Below are 22805 nucleotides of genomic sequence, written 5' to 3' on the forward strand. Positions count from 1 at the left end.
CCATAAGCTTTTCGGGGTGACTCGAAATCAGATACGAACAACAATAGTGGGATCAGATAGGTGATCTTAGGTTTAATATAAATGATTCTTAGTCTATAAAGGATAAGTGTCCCGAGGTACTCTTATCAAAGTTTGTTGAGTAAGCTATTTCTGTATCATACTTACAAGAATTAAACCAACCTTCGTTGTAACCTTTTCTCGCCGTTATTGAAGAAGGCAAAGCTTTACAAATTTTCATATGATTTTATTGATCCCAAATCAATATACATATTCATTGGGTATTCTTTAAGACTTTGGCATAGAAGGCTTTGGATGAACTTGCTTGGCTTCGGGTGCCAAGCGAACCATCGCTCATTGGTTGGTTATTCCGTTGATGCTCCGCACGATCCAATCGGTAAAGCTACTAACCAGCGTGTAAACCCCGGGAATGGTGGTCACACCGCACAGCGTTGGTCCAAAAGCCACGATACCAATTAGTGTGTGGCGTCCCATTGCTCCAAATAGACCAGAGCTTCCGTCGTCCATAAAGGGACCGCCGCTATCTCCGCGGCACACGTCGTTCATGGGCTGTCCCTGAGCACAAAGATGGCTCGGCGTGATCACGATCGGCTGCTGGAAGTTCTCACTGAGGCTGGCATAGGCAATGGCGCAGCTGGTGGTGTTTACTATTGGCAAGCGGATGAAGCGCACCGTGGAGGAGGAATTGTTTGGCCCAGTACCTAGAGATGGGGGAAATATATATTTTTTCAGGGATAGTCGGCAATAAACGTAGTAAGCAGATCTTGACAGTAACAGTTAGTTGAACAATTCAACAGACCAGATATAGACGATCTACATTTTTATTCGAGACTCACTTTCCGGATTCCTAGTACTCCAACCGGCTGCAACTCCCGTTTGTCCAATCAACCTGTTACCCAGGGTCGTCGAGCTGTTCAAGGGTAAGCAAATGGGCGTAATGGCTTCTGCCATTACAGGACATAAGTCCTGAGATAGTAGTAAGGAGAGTCAGGAACACTTACCCCCTGTGTTGTTGAGTCGCAGAAGAGCGATGTCGTTGGCATATCGGGGCTGGTCATAGTTCGGATGCACCATAACCTGGCTGATGGCCAACACATTCGACCCATCTTCGCCTCCAAATCTCACATGGGATCTGTTCGAAAGAATAGCCTGGCTTAGAATGCACCATTCGCTTTCTGATTTCAACTTACAGTTCAAGGTCGCTGACAAGGTTCACCACACAATGGGCGGCGGTGACAATGTAGTTACTGGAGATTAGGGATCCAGAGCAGCGGAAGCTAATACGGCTGCTGGCTGTAAACATAAGAATAAAAAGACCCATTAACCCATTTCCTTATCTATTCCTCAGCCACTCCCAGGAAAAGATGTGCGTGTGTCCCTGTGGCAGAGGCAAAGCACCGCCACCACCTCCAGGTCAAGCCACTTGCCAATCTCAGGGAGGAGGATGTGGTAGAGGTCCTGGTGCTTCTTTCCACGGCGGTAATGCTACCGATCCTTCTCGCGTCTGTAGTGATACCGATCCTTCCCGTGATAGCAAACTTGCCGCTCCTCCCCCGAAACGAAAGCCCTGTGGCCCAAAACCCTGTGGCGGTGGAGGCCCGTGTGGAAAGTGTGGCAAGGGCGGACCTGGGGGAAAAGTAGGTCCTTCTAACGGAAATGACCCTGGATTTTCGGCACCTCCGAACAATCGAGGACCCGTGGCCCTGGGACTGGCTGCTCTACTCTTTGCCTTTGGAGTATATCTCACCACAAGAATGGGCATCGTGGCCAACGAGATTGGCTAGGATAACCAGGGAAATGGTTCGCTCCAGACCGAGATCTTTAAGAGATTCCTCATACACAAACACACAGACCGGGTGTTGCGTTGATTTGGGGATGGTTCATTAAATTCTAAATTGAGGTTTTAAAGCGCCTAATGGGGTACTCACTTCGATTGCGATAGGCGATCCTGGCCAGCCACGGATACTGCCCTGCTGTGGCCTGACTTCCACCCAGCAGCCGGCTCTCCACGCTTATGCCGCACCCTGGCAGGTTACCTTGGCTTATCGTCACGGCGTCGGGTGCTGTCGGTGTGGTTATTGTTGTGGCTAAGGGAGCTGGACCCGGGATAATCGTTGGCGGTAGAGTGGTAGTGAATGGTGCCAGGGGAGGTCCTTCACTGGAATCAGCGCTTGTATCGTCTCCGCCCTGGCGCAAGAAGCGCAGATCCCCGGGAAACACAATTGGTCTGTCCATGGGATTTGGTCGCGGAGTACGCGCTCCATCGCCCCTACCGTGTTCTACGTGATAGTGAAAGTGGTGTCCGCCAAATCGTTGGTCAAAGAACTCTGGTTCCACTGGCTGAGGACAGTTTCGTTGCTCTTTGAAATCCCAGTAGTCATGCAGACTCGTTTCCATTTCCAAGTAACCAATGTGGGAGTGGGAATGCGAATGGGGGTGGCTGCTACCCTTGCTATCACCAAAGTCATCCCATATCCAGCGGTCGTCCGGCGGTGCAAAGCGCAGCATGCGACTTGGCTTGGCCGGGGATGATTCACCGTGGTAGCGCTTGCGCGATGTGGGACAGCAGACCAGCAGCTCAAGGCCTTGGAAGCCGCAGCCTGCCGAATGCACCTTGGCGAACACGGCGGACTGCTCTCCGGGGCCATGGTGAAGCAGAAGGCGGGCAAAGGGCGGGCACTCGCCCAGGCGGATGCACTGGCAGGCAGCCGTACCGGGATACACTAAAATGAGAAGAACCGACTAGAGGATGGATGACTAGGCAAGAAATAACAGCGCCGCCAAGGTCAATGTCGGCAATCGCGAACCAGAAAACCAGCAAACCAGAAGTGCCCGCGGCAATTACTCACTCACTCACTTTTGTGGAGCGGCGTTCGTGTTCGCGACCGCTCGCGCGGTTTATTGCCCTTCGCTTGGTCGGCTGGGAATTTCTAGTTGGCCTTGACCCACTTAGCAGGTTGTTCCTTAATTACCCAGCCCGTGAGGCACGTTCGCTTCTTCAGTCTTTCGTTCTTGCGGAATAGGAATGCCCGGGAGTACTGATTCACTCACCTCTCAGGAGCAAAAGGATGCTCAATAACAGACTGGCGACAAGAGCCTCTGGACGACGCATTTCATTTGAGATAATTACAGAATCGAACTCCGCGGGCACAACGTCGTCGGTCCAAGCGCGAAATTGAAATAAATTGGTCCAATCTCCACACCAGCGCATGCATATCTTACTTCCACTTCCAGCTCTTGATTTTGTGATTTCGATTTCAGCGGCGGCGGCGGCGACGAATCACAAGCGGAAAGAGAGCGACGCGAGAAAACCAATTATCAGGCCGTAAACACAGATTGGCCAAAGAGCAGCCGTAGCAGATCCCCGAGCACTATGAGTAACCGGCCAGCGGCCAGAACAGCCACAGCCACAACCCGATGACACAAAAACATGTTTTCAGGTCGAACCGAGCTAGTTAGCAAAGCAACAAAAAAAATAAAATAAATGTACAGGATACGGGATATGTGTAGAATGGATGGAGCATTTTACTTCTCTTTTAATGATGCTTACAATTTACAATTTATGCTCTCTTAAGATACTCGATGATGAGGGCCAAAGGGCTGCAGAGTGGGAAAAAGTCTTACTTCTTGGCCGAGAGCCCAGGATTGTGGGCTTCGATTCGATTACATAACTAGAAATGCATTGCGTGGAAATGGAATGTCATGTGGCGGATGGCGTACAGCTAAAATACTTAACTAACTCATTAAGCCTTTTCATAGTCGGTCTGGTTTGTCTTTAACGAGCGGCTCGGTTGCATCTCTAGGCAACCGGGGGAACTTCTGCGGCCGAGGCTGCCACGGTGACTGTAACGCTATTCTCGACCTGTTCTACAGGTTCGACAATCGCTGGAGTCGTGGAAAGAGATGGGGATGGCGATGGAGATGTATTCACTGCAATCGTTGTCACTGCAGCCGCTGGATAATGGCCATTTACATCGGCAGTGGTATTGCCAGCAGACTCTGCTCGTGGCTCTTCTTCCACGTCGTCGTCATCATCAACGGGCGTCTCTTGGCTCAAGACCGCCGCTAAGCGATTGTCATTGTCTGCCTCAGCCTCAGGAGCTGGCTCTGCCGCAACCACTGGCGCTGGAGCTGAAGCTGCGACCTCAGCCTCCACAACGACCACCGCCGGCTGCTCCAGTTCATGCTCTTCGCCGCCATCGTCGCTCGTTGCCCCATTTGCATTTAAATGCACGGCAACGTCGCCATTGTGCACACCATGGGGCCCCCTCAGCTCATTGATGATCTTCTCCCCCACCTTCTCGTCGATCTCGCTGATCTTTTCCTGTAGCTTGCATTTGAACTCGATCGGCCATTTGGGGCTCCATTCACGGAACAGCTTAATCTGCGGACAATGAACCGTTAGCACGGCTGCTGTGCTGCGCTCCAACTTTCTACTATGTACTTACGCGGCACTGGAAAAGGCTCATGGGCTTGTCCTGCACGACTGCATTGGCCAGGGAGTTCACCAGGCCGTTCACATAGACACCGCCGCCCACGTCTGTGCTGCAGCCACGAGCCAGATACTCCACCAGAACGTAGACAAAGTCGTCCCGCTGCAGCTCGCTCCACTCATTGAACCATTGAATAATGTAACGGAACTCGCCGTCTATTGATAGATTGCTCATAGACATCTTGATGCTGTTTGTTTATGTGTTTGCTGCTTTTTCCCACGACGGTGACGCCCCCGCACTGACTCTGGGTGGTGGCTTATCGATCAGTTTCGCGCTGCACTGGCACGGATTCGGGATCCGTTGGCGTTAATGTCGATGCGGCTGCAACTTCAGACTGGTGCCCAAAGTGCTGAATGCTAGCGAACGCTTCCAAGTTACCACAGTAAAACCCGTTTCCACTTCTATTTTTCCCACAGCTCGGCTTTGTTTAAGCTAGGGATGCGCACGTGAGTAAACTTGGTTTCAAACTGTGCACGCACCACAAAATTAAGCTCAGGCTTTTGGTCAAACCCGCTTTATTCATGTTTCTAAGTTAGTTTAAGGATATTTTATTCGTAGGACACAACTGTCAAATATGAAATTCGTAGTTTTTTCTTTTGTTTTCCTATTGTGCAAATTATTTTTGCAATCACACGTGAGACGCCGTGACACGAGCTCGGCTCTACTGCTAACCTAACTCAAAACAGCTGATTTTCGATAAACGTTGCAAAGCCCGTTATCGATTGCCCAAGCTGCGGGGGAAGCTTTAAAAATTAGCACAATTTCGTTCCGGAAGGCCAGATAACGTGCTTTTTAAACGGAACGCGCCACTGTTTATACAAGTGGCTAACCCGATAGACCATAGTTCATTTATCGCCAAGACTTGCCGCGTGTTGAGCAACACTAGTACTAAATTCGTCTGTCGTTTTCCAACCCTCGAACATTTTCAGACAGTAAATAAGTTTAAGAAAATAATTTTGTTACAAAAAAACATGTCTTCGTCCGAGCTAGAAATAAAAAAGGCTGCCGAGGGCCAGCAGGAGCAGCAGGGCACGGCCACTGCAGAGATTACGGGGCCCAAGGAGCCGGAGGCGGAGACAAATGCCAGTTCGAAAGCGGAATTGGATTTTGCCGCGGCCGAGCAGTTCAAGAATCAGGGAAACGATTTGCTCAAAAGTAAGTACCGCCCCCGCATCACTTGCACCGCGATGCCCACGCCAGGTGGACATCGTGCAGGCGTCAGCGCCAGCGCACTCCGGGCGACCCTAGTTTCGGAGGGCCACTTCACCCTAACCTTAAAGCGGAGATACAGAAGCTATCGCTGTGTGATAATTTACAAGTCTTCGGCCCCGGCCACTTCCACTCGACGGGCCTAATTAGTAATACTGACCGCCTTCCCCTCCCCTCTCCCCATGCGCAGCCAAGGAGTTCACAAAAGCCATCGACATGTACACCAAAGCCATAGAACTGCATCCGAACAGCGCGATATATTACGCCAACCGATCGCTGGCGCATCTTCGCCAGGAGAGCTTCGGCTATGCCCTGCAGGACGGCATCTCGGCGGTGAAGGCGGATCCTGCCTACCTCAAGGGATACTATCGCCGGGCAGCGGCACACATGTCCCTTGGCAAGTTCAAGCAGGCCCTCTGCGACTTTGAATTTGTGAGTAAGCGTACCCGGCAGCTCTATGACTCACTAATGACCCCTGAAACGCGAATGCACTTAACTTTTAGGTGGCCAAGTGCCGACCCAACGACAAGGACGCCAAGCTGAAATTCACCGAGTGCAACAAGATCGTCAAAATGCGCGCCTTCGAGCGGGCAATCGCGGTCGATAAGCCCGAGATGACGCTCTCCGAGATGTACAGAGACATGGAGAATATAAGTAAGTGGCTCACCGCAGGCACCTCCCCAGAAAAAGAAATAAAAAGGTCATCTAACTTCCAGCTATTGAGGATGACTACAAGGGGCCACAGCTGGAGGACGGCAAGGTGACTCTGCAGTTTATGAAGGACTTAATGAGTCACTACAAGGAGCAGAAGCGATTGCATCGCAAATTTGCTTACAAAGTGAGTTCTATCCCAACGTTATTATCTCCTTTCTCTTAAACCTCCCTTCGTCGTAGATACTCTGCGAGATCGATGCTTATATGCGCGCTCAGCCCCCGCTGGTGGACATCACTGTGCCGGACGAGGAGAAGTTTACGATTTGCGGCGATATTCACGGCCAGTTTTACGACCTGATGAATATCTTCGAGATAAACGGACTGCCGTCCGAGAAGAATCCCTACCTGTTCAATGGCGATTTCGTAGACAGAGGCTCCTTTTCCGTGGAATGCATATTCACGTTGTTTGGCTTCAAGCTGCTGTATCCCAATCACTTCTTCTTGTCACGTGGTAAGTGGCGATCCGCCATGTCTTTTAAACACGAATTAATCGATCGGATGAACTCCAGGCAACCATGAGAGCATCAACATGAACCAAATGTACGGATTCACCGGTGAAGTGACGGCCAAGTACACCAGCGCCATGGCCGATATATTCACTCAGGTCTTCAACTGGCTGCCGCTGTGTCACTGCATCAATGAGAAGATTCTGGTCATGCACGGCGGTCTCTTTTCCTCGGACAATGTCACCCTGGACAATATCCGGCGAATTGAGCGCAATTGCCAGCCGCCCGAGGAGGGGCTCATGTGCGAGCTTCTGTGGTCCGATCCACAGCAGTGGATGGGACGCGGGCCATCCAAGCGGGGAGTTGGCATCCAGTTCGGTCCGGACGTGACCGAGGCGTTCTGCAAGAACAACAACCTGGACTACATTATACGCAGTCACGAGGTCAAGGATATGGGCTACGAGGTGGCCCACAATGGTCAATGCATAACAGTCTTCTCAGCTCCCAATTATTGGTAAGTACTGCTGATAATTGCTGAATTACGTACATTCTCCAATTTATGGGCTTTTTCTTTCAGTGATACTATGGGAAATATGGGCGCATTTATTACCATAACGGGAAACAACTTGAAACCAAATTACAAATCCTTCGAGGCAGTGGTAAGTGTGAGCATAGAATGGCGCAGACGGTGATGTATAAACGATTTCTATCCTTATAGCCGCATCCCGACGTGAAGCCCATGGCCTATGCCAACAGCCTGATGAACTGGCTGGCGTAGTCAGTTTCCTAAATAACTTCAATAGCTAAACCACAACACAACACATACACATTTTCCAACAGCTTGAGAACCCACAACCGCAGAGCAGTGCAGCTTAAAACGATCAAAGAGGCAACGGCAGAGGATTCCGAGGAGATGCTCAATAGACTTTATGCACACAGCGAGCTGCTAGCTTCACTACTTAAGTACAAGTATTGCGAGAGATCGAGGCGCGGAGAGCCCGATGAGGATGATGAAATGGAGGACAGCAATCATTTTATAAATTCAGCTATATTTGATACAGATCGGAGATATGTTATATTGTATAGAGTGGCTTTAGAAGTCGGATGCTAAGTTATATCGGTGCCAAGCATCTGCGGTTCCACTTGTAAGTGAAAAAATTGCAAAGAAAGAAGAGACAGTGTTTGTTTATGCATAGCATTTAATCATTTTTGGCTACCAAACGGGAAATTCTATTTCAATTTTGTTTGTTCGCGAACCACGCTTCATTTGTGTATAAAAAACGTTTTGTTCAAACAAACCCTTGCCTTGTTTATATTTAATAAAACTATTCAAGTTAGAGATACCTCAATAATAAATAAAAATAATCCAATGATTTCTTCGATCCCTAAACTATTGCATACTCCTCTTACGTACACGAGCAGACAGCATGTGAGCTGCCCGAAGCGCATTAAAAGACACATCTAGCATTAAAGCCTGTAATGTTAATCATCGAGTGAACCAGAAAAATCAGAATTAGAGCAATTGTGAAATACATAATAAAAAGGACGGTTGACTGTCTGTTGTTCTTTATTGGTCAAGGTCGTACGCTTTAGGCCCACTAGCCGCTAGGATGAAGCCCATGGCCTCGAGGATCTGGTTAACGTTGTCCTTGTAGTCCTTGAGGTGAGCCCGCTGCAGGAGCGTCACGTAGACAAAGGGACCGTTGTAGACCGCCAGCTCGAGGAAAAACTGTCTGGCCAGCGTCTGCAGTTCCGGCGGCTGCTCCTGCGCGAGGTAGAGCGCCGCCGTCGACATTAGCTCATGCAGATGCTTTCCCTCTATTTGAAGGCCGAGTATGAAGTCGGCGAGGCTTTGGAGCAGCTTCAGTTGCAGCTTGTACTCCTGGGTCTTGGCCTGCTGTTTGGCTTCCGTGCTGCTGTGCCGACTGGCTGCCTTGAGGAACTGCTTCAGTTGAGGTATCACATCGCTGAAAAGGCGGCATTTACAAATGCGCAAGGAACTCGGGGGGGAAAAGATGATAACTCACCTGAGACTTCGTTTCAGTATAAAGTCCTTGGCATAAATGCCCAGTAAGTGGAGCAGAGTGAAGCAACGGTTGAGGACCAGGGCATCCTTTTGGCGAAACTTCTCGACCAGGGGCTGCCACACCAGATGAACCAGTGGCAGGAGCTCGTTCTCGTAGGCTGCTAGCAGGGGCAAGCCACTGGAGAAGCATTCAATGGCCGCTATCTGCTGTGATTGCTCAGCGGTCGAAACGAACTTGATAACCTGACTTAGTATGTCCTTGACCATTTCCACATGGCGCGGCAGTACTGGCTTCATGGGTTCCGGTACTGTATCATCTTCTGCACCTGCATTCTCCTGGTCATCCTGGGCAGGCGAATCGGGCATATCGGCATCGCCATTCAAATCGTCTAGCAACTGTGGCTTCTTAAGCGCATTCATCCATGAGCTGAGAACACTCTGTCGCTCATCGTCCACTTGCATTGGCTGATCGACAGCATTGACCTCCGCCTCGGCGTCACCCTGCCAGTTGGAGACGTGCTTTAGGAATGCATTAAACACGCGCAAATACGAGTGCACATTGGCCGTCTGGTGGGACTTGGAGCACTCCTCGCGTATGGTATGGAAAAGGCTGTCGAGGTGGGGTACATTGCCACGGCTGCTGTACTGCAGCACCACGGTGAGAATGTCCACGGCAGCGGTGCTCTCGTTAGAGCGCCGTTTTAGCAACGCGTTTAGGTGGAAAGTGATGTAGTCCGTGGAGCACTCGATGAAGTGCGATGGCTCGGCATATTTCAAGGCCAGCTGCATCGAAACGAAGGCGAAGCTGGCCGCCTGATGGACAATGGTGTTACTGCTAGCCACCTTAAGGAGCACCTTGTGCAGACTCAGGAATATGTACCTGTCGAAGGTGTCGCCAATGAAGGTGGCACAGTGTCCCACTGCATCTAGCACCAGACAGGTGTGTAACACATTGAACTGGGCGTCCGCAATGCTCACTCGCTTGCTGACCACCTGCTCCGACTGCTCGTCATCGGAATCACAGTCCTGGGTGCGCACCTCCACTGCCGAGGAATAGATACCCGGGGTACGCTCCTCAAACCAGTGAGTGGGCTTGTCCACTTTGAGTCGCCAGGCTGCGTCCGGCTGCAGGGCCAGATTCCAGTGCTCATCACAAAGCAGTTGGTCCAGTAAAAGTCTCGCTAGCTCCAGGCGACTTTCACGCGCCGCCTTCACCGCCGGCCGCGTCACCATCAGGGTTAGGAGTAACACAGCCTCGTTCATGGCCATGGACTTTTGCTTAATCAGGTCCTGGCAATAGTCGAAGATCAGGCGGTTCAATGTGGGCTCAGCACCCAAAATTGCTGCAATATCATACAGGATCGCTACTGTTCGGTCCGAGCCCAGATGCTTGAACTGGCGCCATGTCAGCTTGGACAGCTCTGCTGCCAAGTCCTTGGAGTCGCCTTCGCGCATGCGACGCAGGGAGTACTCCTCGTTCAGAAGCTCCCGACTGGTGCTCAAGTCAAGGGCCGTCAACAGGCAGGTGACGAACATCTCCAGGTTCTTGGGGACCAAGAGCAGCAGCTGCAGTTTCTGAGCATTGACGCTGCGCAAGAATCCCTTGAAGAAGAGCAGCTCGGCGAACTGTTCGTTGTCCTCGCAGCGGTGCAGGATTCGTGGCCATTTGTTCAGGTGAGCATCGAGTAGCATCTCGGCATTCTCATCAAAGATGCCCTGGCTGCTGGGCATCTCTTGCAAATGTAGCAGGGTGTCCCTGCATCGTTGGGCCACCTCAGGGTCCTCGTCCTCCGACAGGGCCAGCACGCTCTCCAGGATGTGGAGGAAGTTGCTCCGCAGGTTGTGGGCACAGTGCCTGAGCAGCAGGCAGCACATTTCGGCATAACTCTTTCTTAGCCTTAAGGCCTCGTGTGCCCTCAAAATACTTGTCTCCACGAAAATGGGCCGCAGGCGTCGAGATGTGGCCGCCACCCATTGGGGCGAACGCAGCTCCGCTTGCATTTGATGCAGTCGCTCCTCATTCTGCTCGATGGAGCCCTTTTTTTTGCCGAAATAGTTGAACTCACCCTCCGGCTCTATGCGGCCGTTGGTGCCGTTGAAAAGATTTCGAAAGGCATCGACGTCGTAACGCATTTTCATATACTCGTCCGTGGTTTCCTCGAACATGATGCAGATGATGCGACCCAGGGCTTGAATGGCCATCTAGTGAAGACCTTATCATTATGGATCAAACGAAAAGTTCAAGACTCTGCTTACCGATTTTATGGTTTCGCCAACCGTGTCATCCTTTAAGGATGTCTTAAAAAGTACTATAAGGACCTTTGGAAGGAATATAAAAATGGTATCGGCCACCTGATTGCGCAGCACCACATCCACCGGATCGGATTCGTCGTGAACGTAGAAAGCCACCAGCAGGCACTGCAGGGCTGATTGCACCAATTTCCGATACTTTTCCCGCTCAATGATCTCCAGGAGCGTGAGCAGGATCTGTCCCAGCAACATGGCTGTCTCCTTGACGTAAAACGACTCCAGCACATCGCTGGTGGACCGACGCAGTGCCTCGAAAATGCACTGTATTGCTGCCAGTTTGATTTCTTCGGAAAGATTCGGTAGCATAGCCGCCGCCTTGGGATCGCGAATCTGTTGCAGCACCACCACCAGGATGGATCGCAAGCCCTTGTCATCCGCCAGGTATGTGTGCGAGACAATGTTGCTCAGGCAGTTCATCAGGCTGGTGCGCAGCTCTTGGTTCTCCCTGTGGGAAACCGCAAAGATTAGTAGGATTCTAGGAATGTGACACGCGGCGGAAGTGTGGGGGAGTCACACTTACCCGGACAGTTCGTCCAGCTTCAGCACCAAGGGAACCAGCGTTTGCACCTGGTAGATGCGCATTTCGCCAAAGTTAAATCCCTCGATTTCGCGCTCCACCGCAGACAGGTTGTCCTTGTTGGGCTCCTTTATGAATCCCTCGATGGCGGGCTTTATCTTCGTCACATACCGCTCCAAATGCATCATCTTGGAGGCACGGAAACAATAACGAAAACAGATTAAAACGAACCAAATGCCGGCAAATTCGCAAAACAAGTTTAAACAAACACAGCTGTTCGCTGTTCGATTAACCGATTAACGACTAATCGATTGAAATCGAATTACTTACTTTTTAAAATTTAAATTTTAAATTGGAAAGATATTCAAATAAAGCTCTGTTTATTTTTTAATTATGAAGCATTGAACATTGATAGCTATCAGTAATGTGGCTGTGCCCTAAATCATTAGATTAATTGTAGAACTCGTGTTGAGTCTCGTCCTTTCGCACGCTGGTCTTGTAACCCTTCTCAAAGTCCTTGAAGTTGACCACATAGCGATTCTCGCGCACTGCATGCATTCCCGCCTCCTGGCATATGGCATTGATGTCAGCATTCGAGATATTGTCCGGACGCGCGATTAGATCCTCCAGGTCCACATCCTCGCCCAGATTCATCTTCGAGGTGATTGTGGAAAAAACCAGGCGCTTCTGACGGCGATCCGGCAAGGGAAACTCTATCTTGCGGTCCATACGCCCGGGGCGCAGTAGAGCCGGATCCAGGGTGTCAGCACGGTTGGTGGCCATGATCACCTTAATATTGGTGGTCTCGTCGAACCCGTCCATCTGGTTAAGCAGCTCCAGCAGGATACGCTGCACCTCTCGGTCAGCACCCGTCTGGGCGTCAAAGCGCTTCGTGGCAATCGCGTCGATCTCATCGATGAAGATGACGGAGGGAGAGTTCTCCTTGGCAAGGCGGAAAAGATCTCGCACCATGCGTGGTCCTTCGCCTAAGTACTTCTGGACAAACTCGGATCCAACCACACGGATAAAGGAGGCAGTGGTGTGGTGGGCCACGGCCTTGGCCAGCATTGTTTTGCCACATCCCGGTGGGCCAAAGAGCAGCACTCCACGCGGCGGATCAATACCTTAAAATGGGACTTGATGAAGGGGATGGGAACAACTTCGGATACACTTACCAATCTGCTTGTACAGCTGGGCATGGGTGAGCGGCAGCTCCACAGCCTCGCGTATCTCCTGCTTTTGCAAGTCCAGGCCCCCAATATCCGCATAGGTGACGGCGGGCCTCTCGTCCGGCGTCAGCATTGAAATCGTGCTGTCTGCCTCCGGCGGCACTAGATCCACTAGGCAGTTGCTCTGCTTGTGGAGTGCCACCGAAGTGGAGGGCTTTAGTTGCTCCCTGTCGATGGTGGACAGGACGCGAACATAGTAATTGGAGCCGGTGGTGGACGCCACAATGCCGTTATTTTCGTCAACCGCCTCAAGGAACTGGCCAATCACCAGAGGCACGGCCTTGATGCGCTTCACCTCCTCTTGGGCGTGTAAGAACTCCTTCTTGAGATTGCGCTGCTCCTCCTTAATGTAGTCCTCCTGCACCTGAATAAGCTCCAGCTCCATTTGGAGCTTCTTATACATCACATACAAGTCCTCCGGGCTAAGGCCGTCATATCTCGGCAATGACCTCTGGTGGAACTTCTCAATTTCCTCTTTTAACAGGCGGATTTTCGACATGTTTCTACGAATACTGGAGCGGAAGTGAAAAAAGGAGAATGACTTGAATTTTCAAAAGCTAAACGAGGGACGAGTTGAAGTTGTTATCGATGACTGCGATTCGATCAGTGTTGGACAGTGACGATTGACGCAGTGCCTCTGTGACGCACAATCAGCTGTTTGCCGCGACCTGTTGTTTCTCTTGTTCTTCGTTCTTGTTGTGGTCTCGACGTGGATGGATCTATTTATATATCTACTTCGATTTTATTTTGGAACCACACATATTCTACTCGCCTCTGAGCATATATATCTTGCTCATTGGTACTCTTTGTCTGGCGGGTGAAGCACACGGTTGGTTCTTCGACCAAAAAGGTTTCCAAGTGCAACCCTTGCGGAACGCCGGCCGGGAAAGGAACATTAATGCTATCATTGCACCCACCACACAGCTTATATAGATAAATACAACAAGGAATATATACAAGTCGGTGACCATTATGTAATGCGACGGGGGCTGCTCCAGCATATATAATACCAACAACGACCTCCCGAAGACCGAAGATCGCCATGGACTTGTTGGTGTTTCTAACGGCGGCCGCCCATCTGGTGTACACACCCTTCACCAAGGTGGAGGAGAGCTTCAATCTGCAGGCCATGCACGACATTCTGTACCTGCGCAACAACTTCTCGCAGGTGAGTTACTTTAAATACTTAAATCTTTTAAACCCTCGATTGTATATCTCGTTCTGCAGTACGATCACCATGAGTATCCTGGGGTGGTGCCTCGCACATTCATTGGACCTCTGGTGGTGTCCATGCTTTCCGCGCCGTTTGTGCTGCTCTTCGAGACGCTGAACGTTAATAAGTTCTGGGCGCAATATGTAGGTAAAAGGCAGCTCGCCAACTTCTGCAACTTCTTCAGTATTAATCTCTATTCCGCGTAGTGCGCCTTGTCCTGGCCGGAGCCATATCTGTGGCGTGGACTAATCTGCGGCAAGCCGTGACCAGGATCTATGGCGTAGAGGTGCGGCTGTGGTTCACCGCCATAACAATTACGCAGTTCCATTTCATGTTCTACATGACACGGCCGTTGCCAAACATTTTTGCCCTGCCCATTGGTAAGTAGTCCTCCCCCTGCTCCTCTGTACCCACTTTTTGTATTGAATTGGGATCTTTGCAGTGCTCTATGCTATTTCCTATTGGCTGCGCGACCAACACAAGCCGTTCATCGTATGCTCTGGCGTCGCCATCCTCGTCTTTCGCTCCGAGTTGGCACTATTTTTGGGTTTCCTGCTGGCGATCAGCCTGCTGCAGCGCAAATTCTCCATTGACGGGTGCGCGGTGATCCATCTCTGACATACTATTTCATACTCATTCGTTTATTTATTATTAGGATGCTGAAGATTGCTCTGCCAGCAGGTATTTGCATTTTGGCGGCCACCGTGCTGGTGGACTCGTTCTTCTGGCGCCGCCTGCTGTGGCCCGAGGGTGAGGTTCTTTGGTACAATACCATTCTCAACAAGAGTTCCAACTGGGGCACATCGCCCTTCCTGTGGTACTTCTACTCGGCCCTGCCCCGGGCCATGGGTGCATCCTTGGTGTTTGTGCCCATCGGCATTGCCCTGGAGCCACGTATTCGACCCTTGGCCCTGTCAGCTCTGGCCTTTGTGCTGTTGTACTCCATATTGCCCCACAAGGAGCTGCGATTCATCATATACGTGTTCCCAGTTCTCAATATAACGGCAGCCTGCGCCTGCCAACGCATGTAAGTTGGGCTTCAGTTACTCTACGGCATGGAAAACTTATTATCTTCCCTTTTAGTTGGATGAACAGCGCCAAGTCGACGTGGCATAGTTTCCTGGCTCTCGCCTCTGCAGCTCACATCCTCCTGAACGTCGGCATGACGGTCTTCTTGCTTGTCATCTCGGGCACCAACTACCCGGGCGGAGCGGCCCTTTCTCGGTTGCATCGCCTGGAGGCTGGCGCCTCGAATGTCTCCGTGCACATTGCCAACCTGGCCGCACAGAGCGGCGTTTCACGCTTCATGGAAATACGCGATGAGTGGACCTACAGCAAGGACGAGTCAATGAATTATACTCAAGCGGAGCTGAATCGATTCACCCATCTCCTGATTGAGGCCAAAAATAAACAGAATACGGAGCTCTGGTCATCGCTCCAAGAGGACTTTGATAACCTGGAGTTTGTTGACTGCTTTAACAGCATCGGCATCCAGTACAACTCCCTGCTTCCTGTGAGAATCAAAACGAAGCCGTGCATTGGAATCTTAAAGAGACGGCCGGCGCCTCCCAAGGAAAACTCCAAAATCAAAGATAGAAAGGTAAAACCTGCTGCTTCCCTCGTTGAGGAGAAGCCCAAATTGAAAGAGAAGAAGAAGGTGAAGGCTGCTCCAGAACCCGAAAAGGAGGAAGTATCACCCATAACGGCGAAGGAAACTCCAAGGGAAAGAGAGAAACCAAAGGGTAAACCAAGCTTGGATTTCGATGACGACGATGGCATTGTCGCCACGGTGGAGGAGATGTCCCTAGAACTGGACTACATTGAGCAGCTCAAAGATGAGGCAGAACCAGAACCCGTCGAGACGCCAGCCAAGGAGATAAACTTCCAGGAGCTTCGGAATCTCGCCATGGGACAAACGACTAAGAAATCGAGAGCCGCTACCAAGCTGAAAATACGTAAGATCATTGAGCAGCATTACCGGGCCAAGGGAAAGCAAATCGAAAACGATTCCGCGGAGCAGGCGCCAAAGAACCCCCAGGGAGACACTGGCGGGCGTGCCGGTGTTCGGCAGTCCGTTAAGTCTATCATCAAACAGGAGAAGATCAAGGAGATGATTGAGCAGATTGCCACCATGGACCTGACCCGCATTTGCGATCTGGAAAAGACATCAACCAAGGACTGTTTAAAACAGGTTATTGACAAAATAGACGATAGCGAGAGCGTGAAAACCAAATGACAAAAATTGTCATCTTTTGAACTGTTTTGAATTAAAGATTGTAAGAGTTTGTAAAAAGAAAATAAAAACCAGATTATATTTGTAAAAATTGAGGTTTTTTGTTTAAGAAACTGCAAGGGAATATACTTTCCTCTTTATAATTTGTAAAACTGAAGTTTTATTTGATGATTTGAAAATAGCGCCAAATTAGCCGCATTTTCAGTCCACTAAAATCCGCATACAGTGAGCGGTCACACTTGTCTCATAGAGCTGCCAGACCATCGGTCCACGGACTAGTCAGTTTTATGCATTTCTTTGCCACACCAGCCTCCCCACGCATCGCTACGCTTCTTAAAATGTTTGATCTACCACCCGCACCTCCACAATCCGAGATCTAATCCGCAAGAGAGCCAGGAAAAGCCATTTCAAGTTTTGACCCCCCCGGTGCAAGTTTGACCTTGAGCAGCGTTGCCAGACCGCGGTGCACAACCCTACTGATATCAGAATTATTTGATAAAGCAGGTAGCAGGTTGTGTAGCTCAGTTGTTGCTTTTGACTCGGGGGAAAAAATGGAGCTGACTGGATGGGTGAAAAATTACGACTGGGGCCGCAGAGGCATCAACTCAGCGGTGGCCCAACTCGCCATGGCCAACGATCCGGACTTCAGGCTCAACGAGGAGGAGCCCTACGCGGAGATGTGGATGGGCACTCATGTTTGCGGCGTATCCGTGGTTAAGGAAACCGGCGAGACGCTGGACCGTGTGCTGAAGACGGACCTCTCCTACCTGTTCAAGGTACTGAGCATCAACCAGGCGCTCAGTATCCAGGTTCATCCGAACAAGTGCGAGGCGGAGCGGCTGCACAGGGAGCGCCCGGATATCTACAAGGATCCCAACCACAAGCCGGAACTGGCCATTGCTCTGACGCCGTTCTTGGCACTAGTTGGCTTCCAGCCGGCCAGAGATATAAAGGACAACATTGACGAGTTCCAGCCGCTTAGCCAGTTGATTGGGCCGGAGGCAGTGGATCAACTTCACGAGGCTCCCAACGCTGACAGCGTCAAGCTGTGCTACGCGAAGCTAATGAAGACCGACGACGCGGACATTGCCAGGTGCATCAAGGCCATTGCTAAGGACTACCAGAAGGGTGAGCTAGTAAATGGGGTAGCCTCCATCCAACGCTGTCTCAAAGCGCATTGCTTTCAGAGTTAAAGTCCAACGGCCTGCTGGAAGTGTTCACCAATGTAAGCAAGGTCTTTCCCGGCGATGTGGGCGTCCTGTCGCTGTTTTTCCTTAATCTGGTCCGTCTGAAGCCCGGTCAGGCCATCTATCTGGGCGCCAACGAGATACACGCCTACCTCGACGGCGACTGCGTGGAGTGCATGGCCTGCTCGGACAATGTCATACGTGCCGGCTTGACGCCCAAGTACAAGGATGTGGACCAGCTGCTTGAGTCCGTGATCTTTGAGAGCAGGCATCCCGACCGCAAGGAGTTCATTCCCTATCACGTCGACGAGCAGGTGCAGGTGTATATACCGCCCGTGCCGGACTTTGCGGTGATCCACGTGAACATCCATCCCTCCCTCCAGTCGTACAAGCTGCAAATTCAGGCCTTCGGCTCTATTCTGATTGTGCTGAAGGGCTCGCGCGTCTTGCGCCTCCAGACGAATCAGGGGCCCAAGGAGATAACGCTAACGCGAGGCAGCATTGTGTACATTCCAGTGGAGGCGGCGCCAGAAATCGAGTTTGCCCGGGCTGACGATTGCGACGACGTGGACGACGATGACTTTACCGGCTACATAGCAACCAGCAACTACTTTCGAGTGCCATAAAAATTCTCAGTTAATCGGCTAATAATCCTCTTGTAAAGTGCAATAAAACAAACCATAAGGCCACTTTTGGTGGTGAATTCTTTTATTTTCAAATAATTGCATTTTAAGAGCTAAGAATGTAAGCGATAAATAATGTTATCTAATTGGCTATACACGTTCGTAATACAATATAATAATTAACGAGAAATATCTTGCGCACAAACAGGTCGGTCGTTTCCTAATAATTAATTGGGATTATTATTTGCAATCAACAACGTTTACTTAGGCTAAGCGAAACTCATTCGGTTACATTCACTTGGGATATACATTTAAGAAGCAGGGGGTCGGGGGGTTCGAGTGCGAGTCTAGGTTACATTATTAATTCAATAGAATCTGTGCTGGACTGTTTTGTTGATCTTGATCAAGCATAAGAGGCTCAACAATGGAGAACATAAAATTGGCTACGATATGAGACACCACAAATGATCAGTGATCGATGTCCGTGTCCGGTGGTTCTATAAATTGTAAATATATCCATACATCTCAGTAGTTACATGGCTTTTGATTCCACACAGAGTTTGGTAAAATGCTCAAAAAGTTTTGTACCAAAAACAGAGTACGTCCATCGTCTGGTAAATCTCATAATAAAATTGTTTCCGGCAAATCCGCGAGGAGTTCGCCCTTGTTTGTACACGAGTGTAAGTAATAGTAAGTAGTTACTTTGTGGTTCGCACGCATATAGTACAGTAAATATATGTAGATAGTAGAGTAAGTATAGTCGTAGAAAGTAGCAAGTTCTTCCGGCTGGTGAGGTGCGCTGGTAGGTGTGTAGATGGGTCCGTTACGTTTGCCGCCCCGCCAGGAGTCGGAGTCAAGTATACTACTTGTATTTGTATATAATATATAGTATAAATAAAGCAGTAGCCTGCAGTAACAGCTGCTGCTCCTGTTTGTGCCCACACAACATTTTTGGTTCGTACCCTCTCTGGCCTGGTTGATGGTAGTGGGAGGGGGACTGACTGGCTATTCCGTGGATTCCTGGCTATCGTATTTCACTATTGATTTTGAATTGAGACCGTCTTTGTGCGAATTTAACTCTTGAGCAGGTTGTTGGCGCGCTTGTTGACGCCGTCCATGCGGATGTTGTTGGCATCGCCCTTGGCATTGATGCGGTCCACCTGCTTATTCTGGTTCTCCAGCTCCGAGCCCATGTCTAGCGCCATGTTCCGCAGATTTCCCAACATGGAGTTCACCTGGCCCAGATTCTCGTCCATCTCATCCTCACGGGCATCGTTCGTAATACGCGCCACATAGCCTGATTGCGGCGGAGCGCCCATTCCGCCGCGCTCCCTCTCATCGATGACGCGCTGCGGCTGACTGGCCACGATCTTGCCATCGTCGTTGGCCTTCCAGGCGCTCTCGCCGTCATCCTTGATGTTCACCTTCTTCCAAGGCAGCACACAAATGCCGCAGCACTTCTCCATGCCGCTCAGATTCTTCTCCGCTTCCCGCATGTCCGCGTTAATGCGATCCATGCCCTCCTCGATGCGGTCCAGCTGCTCGCCCTGGTCGTCGAGAGCCACCAGCGTGCGGATGCCCGCCTCCTTGCTCTCGTCCATCAGACTGAGCATGCGGCGTGTGCTCTCTAAAGACTCATCCGCCACTTGGCCGGACTTGAACTGGAGCTCCTGCAGCTCCGTGCGGGGCTCATTGTTCTCCACGGCGGCCATGTCTGGATTAGCTGCTTGCCTCGAAAAGGTGACTTAAGTAATTGGCAAGCAAGTGGTTGCGCGGCGACGGCGACGTCTGCTGTCTACGTACGGCTCTCGGGGAAATCTGGGCAAGTGACTCACAGTGCGAAATCTCGGGCTGGCTTTGGTGTGTGTGCGGTGGTTGGAGGTTGCGTTGGCCAAGACGGATATGTATGTAGTTGAGGCGGGGCTAAGCTCGATTTGTGCTCGTTTGTTAAGCAGGAACTTTTTCACACAACAATGTGCAATTCAGCAACAATAATAATTATTTGGCAAATACGATTTTTCACACACTACGCCAATTTGTATACATACGCCTCGTCTTTCAGTGTGACCAGCCGCACTCGGGGGAGGATTTCTCGCTGCAACCCTACTGGATACAGGGTAACTAGTTACCACCTGGCCCCCGTGCAAAAACAATCGAAATAATAAAAAAACTTATAAACTTAAAAATAAGTTAAATTCACAACATTTTAATTTAAATGCAAAAAATTTAAGAGTTTATTTTATAATAAAATAATATTGATTTTTATTGCAAATAACTGTTGCTTTTACAAGGCCTAAAAAAATTCTTTATTGTCATCTGTCCTTTAAACTAAATTTATACAAATTCCCTTTTCAAAATTATATGAAATCGACTGACAAATCAATTTTTATTTATTAATTAATTAATTATTATTTAGTAGAGTCAATAAACAATACCCTTGTAAAAATTGTTTCTTTGGTTTTCGCAAGGACTTAAAAGGCTTCTAGGACCGTTTTAATAAAATTAATATGCATTTATTTGGGAGTACCTATGGTTTACAATTATACTCAACAGAAATCGTTAAAAATTCCTAAAAATAAGCAACTATAATATAGTCAGACCTATTTGCATTATTGTCTTCTAATTTACATTTTCAATACCTAACTACTAACTACTAAAAAGATTCATCAACGATTAATAACCTCTGCTACCTGATAGCATGTAATGAAAGCTTTTCAACTTTTTCAACTTCTCTAACGATAATGGCGTGCGTAGCGACTAGCTTTTGGCCGTCAGCCGGAGCTTGCAATTTGCAACTGTCAAGCCGCCTGTCAAGGTAAGTTGCGCCTAAAAATTTAAAATGCAACCGCAACGGAAGAGTAATGATGATGAATGTTAAAGTACGCAAATATCCTTGCCCATGCACGCACGCAGGCGGCACATTCACATTTCACTGTCAGAAATGCGGCTATAAAGCATTTTGGGGCCGCCAGGAGCTGCTGTCGTTGGCATTTATTTTTATTTCAGTTGCCACTTATGTTGGCCCGCATTTTGGCCATTTCGCAAGTCTTTCTTTCTTCCCTCTCCAGTGTTTCTCCGCTTCCTTCTTTTTTGGGGTTTTAGGTTTCGGCGTTTCCTTTTTTTTTTTTTGTTTTTTGGCAACATATGCAAGTAATTTGATTAAATTATATAATTACAGGGCCAGACAGACGAGATGGGAAGATGAGAAGACGGTGCCTGACTTTGACGAACAGCAGCAGCACGCAAAACGCCGCAACGCATTATGGCCATGGTTTCTGGTGTCGCGGTTAGCATTAACGTTAACGTCCATGTTAACTTGATCGGGTGCACAGAGAAAAAAAGCGATGATCTTTGGTGTATGCTATTAAAATGAAAATTAATATTTTCACAAAAGCCTTTTCATTAAACAGCAATTAATTAGCCTGTCAATTCAAATAACATTTATAAATAAGACCACATAAAATACTTTTTAGAGTCATTTAATCATTGAAGTTTTTATTTAAAACTATAATATTAAAAACGGTTCAGTTTTAAAGTAGAATAGATCTACAGTACGTTGTATGTTGTATTATGTTGTACAGGTAAAAGTAGATGTATCTTTAAATTTTGCGTAGCATCTATATTCTAATCCTAAAAACGTCCATCACATTTCTCTCAGCATATCGTTGCCTGCGACACTCACTGCAGGCCGGGACTAGTGCAATTTGTATTTTCAAATAGCAACAAATAAGCACCGGGCACGGCCTACATCAGGTGACGTTTTAATGCAGCACTCCACTCTCATCTCTTGGATCCACTTCACGGGACTGCACTCACCTCATTTGGGCTATATCAATAAGCCAGCCAGCCAGCCAGTCGCGCCGAGCCAAGCTGGGAAAAGAGCCAGAGCCAGGAATGTCCAAGTGGCACATAAACACTATAATTACACGCACACATGGTCAATCCCATGCGCACATGGAGCTGTAATTTAATTAAGAAATATAGATGCATTAAGAAAAGAAAGAAAAAAGAAGAAACGCACCTCTAGGCCCCGGGCCCCACCCAGTTTGGTCAAATGGAGATGTGCCTACTCAGACTTAATTTGGTATTAGCCATGCTTGCTTCTCATTGTGGACTCCAGTTTTGCCGGCTATATTTTATCCTGGGTTTGCACGTCCCACAACATCGATCAGCCACATCCCACTCCCTTGATTCTGGGTGGCATAAGTGGACCAAATGCAAGCTTGGTATGGAAATTATATTGGGATGGTAAATCTTAGAGCCTCCAGTTTCACTGGTTTTTTGGATTCATCCTCTATCATAAGCATGACAACAAATAAAGCTGCTGCGCTTACGATGTAGGTAAGTAGCTGTAAAGATAAGGGTGAAAACGTGGGAGCTTTTCAAAGCTTTCTGTGGGGTGGTTCTGGGCCCTAAGAAAAGTTATGATAATAAATATTAGGTGCTCATGCTGATTTAAATGAAAAAGTATAGGATTTTTCTAATATAGACAGCTTTCACTGAAATCTTAATCAGCAAATCCTCTTTCTTCCTAAACTTCTTCAAGTATAAAGGAATCTAATTAATGATTTATTTTGCATAGTTGTA

General features: G+C 49.1%; 8 protein-coding genes across 9 annotated transcripts; 3 read left to right on the forward strand and 5 right to left on the reverse strand.

Annotated features, from left to right (window-relative positions):
* Window positions 1-242: 242 nt before the first annotated feature.
* LOC108081214 (CLIP domain-containing serine protease B9) lies at window positions 243-3441 on the reverse strand. 2 transcript variants are annotated; one of them, XM_017176288.3, is made up of 6 exons: window positions 3070-3441; window positions 1947-2741; window positions 1209-1311; window positions 1020-1150; window positions 855-962; window positions 243-719 (listed from the first exon to the last, which is right to left on the reverse strand). In XM_017176288.3, the coding sequence occupies exons 1-6, from the start codon at window positions 3227-3229 to the stop codon at window positions 352-354; spliced, it is 1665 nt and encodes a 554-aa protein (XP_017031777.1). In that variant the 5' UTR covers window positions 3230-3441; the 3' UTR covers window positions 243-351. The 2 variants fall into 2 exon arrangements, with proteins under 2 accessions (XP_017031777.1, XP_070142752.1); XM_070286651.1 differs by having other exon boundaries at window positions 675-959.
* Window positions 3442-3512: 71 nt separating this feature from the next.
* Window positions 3513-5069, reverse strand: LOC108080903 (uncharacterized). Its single transcript, XM_017175805.3, has 2 exons — window positions 4467-5069; window positions 3513-4402 (listed from the first exon to the last, which is right to left on the reverse strand). The coding sequence occupies exons 1-2, from the start codon at window positions 4689-4691 to the stop codon at window positions 3818-3820; spliced, it is 810 nt and encodes a 269-aa protein (XP_017031294.1). The 5' UTR covers window positions 4692-5069; the 3' UTR covers window positions 3513-3817.
* A 201-nt stretch (window positions 5070-5270) lies between these two features.
* On the forward strand, window positions 5271-8450 carry PpD3 (protein phosphatase D3). Its single transcript, XM_017176219.3, has 8 exons — window positions 5271-5666; window positions 5911-6152; window positions 6224-6374; window positions 6437-6558; window positions 6615-6885; window positions 6944-7394; window positions 7458-7539; window positions 7599-8450. The coding sequence occupies exons 1-8, from the start codon at window positions 5483-5485 to the stop codon at window positions 7656-7658; spliced, it is 1563 nt and encodes a 520-aa protein (XP_017031708.1). The 5' UTR covers window positions 5271-5482; the 3' UTR covers window positions 7659-8450.
* On the reverse strand, window positions 8419-12016 carry Tti1 (Telo2 interacting protein 1). The gene is made up of 4 exons (XM_017176218.3): window positions 11737-12016; window positions 11163-11661; window positions 8908-11108; window positions 8419-8847 (listed from the first exon to the last, which is right to left on the reverse strand). Exons 1-4 carry the CDS (start codon window positions 11919-11921, stop codon window positions 8448-8450), a joined length of 3285 nt encoding a protein of 1094 aa, XP_017031707.1. The 5' UTR covers window positions 11922-12016; the 3' UTR covers window positions 8419-8447.
* An 80-nt stretch (window positions 12017-12096) lies between these two features.
* Rpt3R (Regulatory particle triple-A ATPase 3-related) lies at window positions 12097-13581 on the reverse strand. The gene is made up of 2 exons (XM_017175834.3): window positions 12909-13581; window positions 12097-12857 (listed from the first exon to the last, which is right to left on the reverse strand). Exons 1-2 carry the CDS (start codon window positions 13459-13461, stop codon window positions 12184-12186), a joined length of 1227 nt encoding a protein of 408 aa, XP_017031323.1. The 5' UTR covers window positions 13462-13581; the 3' UTR covers window positions 12097-12183.
* A 74-nt stretch (window positions 13582-13655) lies between these two features.
* Window positions 13656-16499, forward strand: Alg12 (Alg12 alpha-1,6-mannosyltransferase). The gene is made up of 6 exons (XM_070286650.1): window positions 13656-14130; window positions 14190-14322; window positions 14382-14555; window positions 14618-14771; window positions 14831-15202; window positions 15259-16499. Exons 1-6 carry the CDS (start codon window positions 14005-14007, stop codon window positions 16409-16411), a joined length of 2112 nt encoding a protein of 703 aa, XP_070142751.1. The 5' UTR covers window positions 13656-14004; the 3' UTR covers window positions 16412-16499.
* Window positions 16500-16656: 157 nt separating this feature from the next.
* Window positions 16657-18284, forward strand: Mpi (mannose phosphate isomerase). The gene is made up of 2 exons (XM_017176246.3): window positions 16657-17536; window positions 17596-18284. Exons 1-2 carry the CDS (start codon window positions 16960-16962, stop codon window positions 18219-18221), a joined length of 1203 nt encoding a protein of 400 aa, XP_017031735.1. The 5' UTR covers window positions 16657-16959; the 3' UTR covers window positions 18222-18284.
* A 959-nt stretch (window positions 18285-19243) lies between these two features.
* Window positions 19244-20317, reverse strand: Snap24 (Synaptosomal-associated protein 24kDa). The gene has a single exon (XM_017176247.3). The coding sequence runs from the start codon at window positions 19928-19930 to the stop codon at window positions 19292-19294; it is 639 nt and encodes a 212-aa protein (XP_017031736.1). The 5' UTR covers window positions 19931-20317; the 3' UTR covers window positions 19244-19291.
* Window positions 20318-22805: the final 2488 nt, after the last annotated feature.

The sequence above is a fragment of the Drosophila kikkawai genome, chromosome 3R (assembly GCF_030179895.1).
Source record: "Drosophila kikkawai strain 14028-0561.14 chromosome 3R, DkikHiC1v2, whole genome shotgun sequence".
Taxonomy (NCBI): domain Eukaryota; kingdom Metazoa; phylum Arthropoda; class Insecta; order Diptera; family Drosophilidae; genus Drosophila; species Drosophila kikkawai.

What these genes read in the sequence shown, in the direction of transcription:
- LOC108081214 (XM_017176288.3), bottom strand. Translation starts at nt 3,229, where the DNA reads ATGCGCTGGTGTGGAGATTGGACCAATTTATTTCAATTTCGCGCTTGG. An exon ending in CATCCTTTTGCTCCTGAGAG is followed by an intron (nt 2,742 to 3,069) that starts GTGAGTGAATCA and finishes TTCTCATTTTAG; the next exon opens with TGTATCCCGGTACGGCTGCC. An exon ending in GAGTACTAGGAATCCGGAAA is followed by an intron (nt 720 to 854) that starts GTGAGTCTCGAA and finishes CCCCATCTCTAG; the next exon opens with GTACTGGGCCAAACAATTCC.
- LOC108080903 (XM_017175805.3), bottom strand. Translation starts at nt 4,691, where the DNA reads ATGTCTATGAGCAATCTATCAATAGACGGCGAGTTCCGTTACATTATT. An exon ending in TGAGCCTTTTCCAGTGCCGC is followed by an intron (nt 4,403 to 4,466) that starts GTAAGTACATAG and finishes CATTGTCCGCAG; the next exon opens with ATTAAGCTGTTCCGTGAATG.
- PpD3 (XM_017176219.3), top strand. Translation starts at nt 5,483, where the DNA reads ATGTCTTCGTCCGAGCTAGAAATAAAAAAGGCTGCCGAGGGCCAGCAG. An exon ending in GGGAAACGATTTGCTCAAAA is followed by an intron (nt 5,667 to 5,910) that starts GTAAGTACCGCC and finishes CCCCATGCGCAG; the next exon opens with CCAAGGAGTTCACAAAAGCC. An exon ending in CCCTCTGCGACTTTGAATTT is followed by an intron (nt 6,153 to 6,223) that starts GTGAGTAAGCGT and finishes CTTAACTTTTAG; the next exon opens with GTGGCCAAGTGCCGACCCAA.
- Tti1 (XM_017176218.3), bottom strand. Translation starts at nt 11,921, where the DNA reads ATGATGCATTTGGAGCGGTATGTGACGAAGATAAAGCCCGCCATCGAG. An exon ending in TTGGCGAAACCATAAAATCG is followed by an intron (nt 11,109 to 11,162) that starts GTAAGCAGAGTC and finishes GGTCTTCACTAG; the next exon opens with ATGGCCATTCAAGCCCTGGG. An exon ending in ATACTGAAACGAAGTCTCAG is followed by an intron (nt 8,848 to 8,907) that starts GTGAGTTATCAT and finishes CCGCCTTTTCAG; the next exon opens with CGATGTGATACCTCAACTGA.
- Rpt3R (XM_017175834.3), bottom strand. Translation starts at nt 13,461, where the DNA reads ATGTCGAAAATCCGCCTGTTAAAAGAGGAAATTGAGAAGTTCCACCAG. An exon ending in CCAGCTGTACAAGCAGATTG is followed by an intron (nt 12,858 to 12,908) that starts GTAAGTGTATCC and finishes TCCCATTTTAAG; the next exon opens with GTATTGATCCGCCGCGTGGA.
- Alg12 (XM_070286650.1), top strand. Translation starts at nt 14,005, where the DNA reads ATGGACTTGTTGGTGTTTCTAACGGCGGCCGCCCATCTGGTGTACACA. An exon ending in CATTTTTGCCCTGCCCATTG is followed by an intron (nt 14,556 to 14,617) that starts GTAAGTAGTCCT and finishes GGATCTTTGCAG; the next exon opens with TGCTCTATGCTATTTCCTAT. An exon ending in CGCAAATTCTCCATTGACGG is followed by an intron (nt 14,772 to 14,830) that starts GTGCGCGGTGAT and finishes ATTTATTATTAG; the next exon opens with GATGCTGAAGATTGCTCTGC.
- Mpi (XM_017176246.3), top strand. Translation starts at nt 16,960, where the DNA reads ATGGAGCTGACTGGATGGGTGAAAAATTACGACTGGGGCCGCAGAGGC. An exon ending in TGCTAAGGACTACCAGAAGG is followed by an intron (nt 17,537 to 17,595) that starts GTGAGCTAGTAA and finishes CATTGCTTTCAG; the next exon opens with AGTTAAAGTCCAACGGCCTG.
- Snap24 (XM_017176247.3), bottom strand. Translation starts at nt 19,930, where the DNA reads ATGGCCGCCGTGGAGAACAATGAGCCCCGCACGGAGCTGCAGGAGCTC.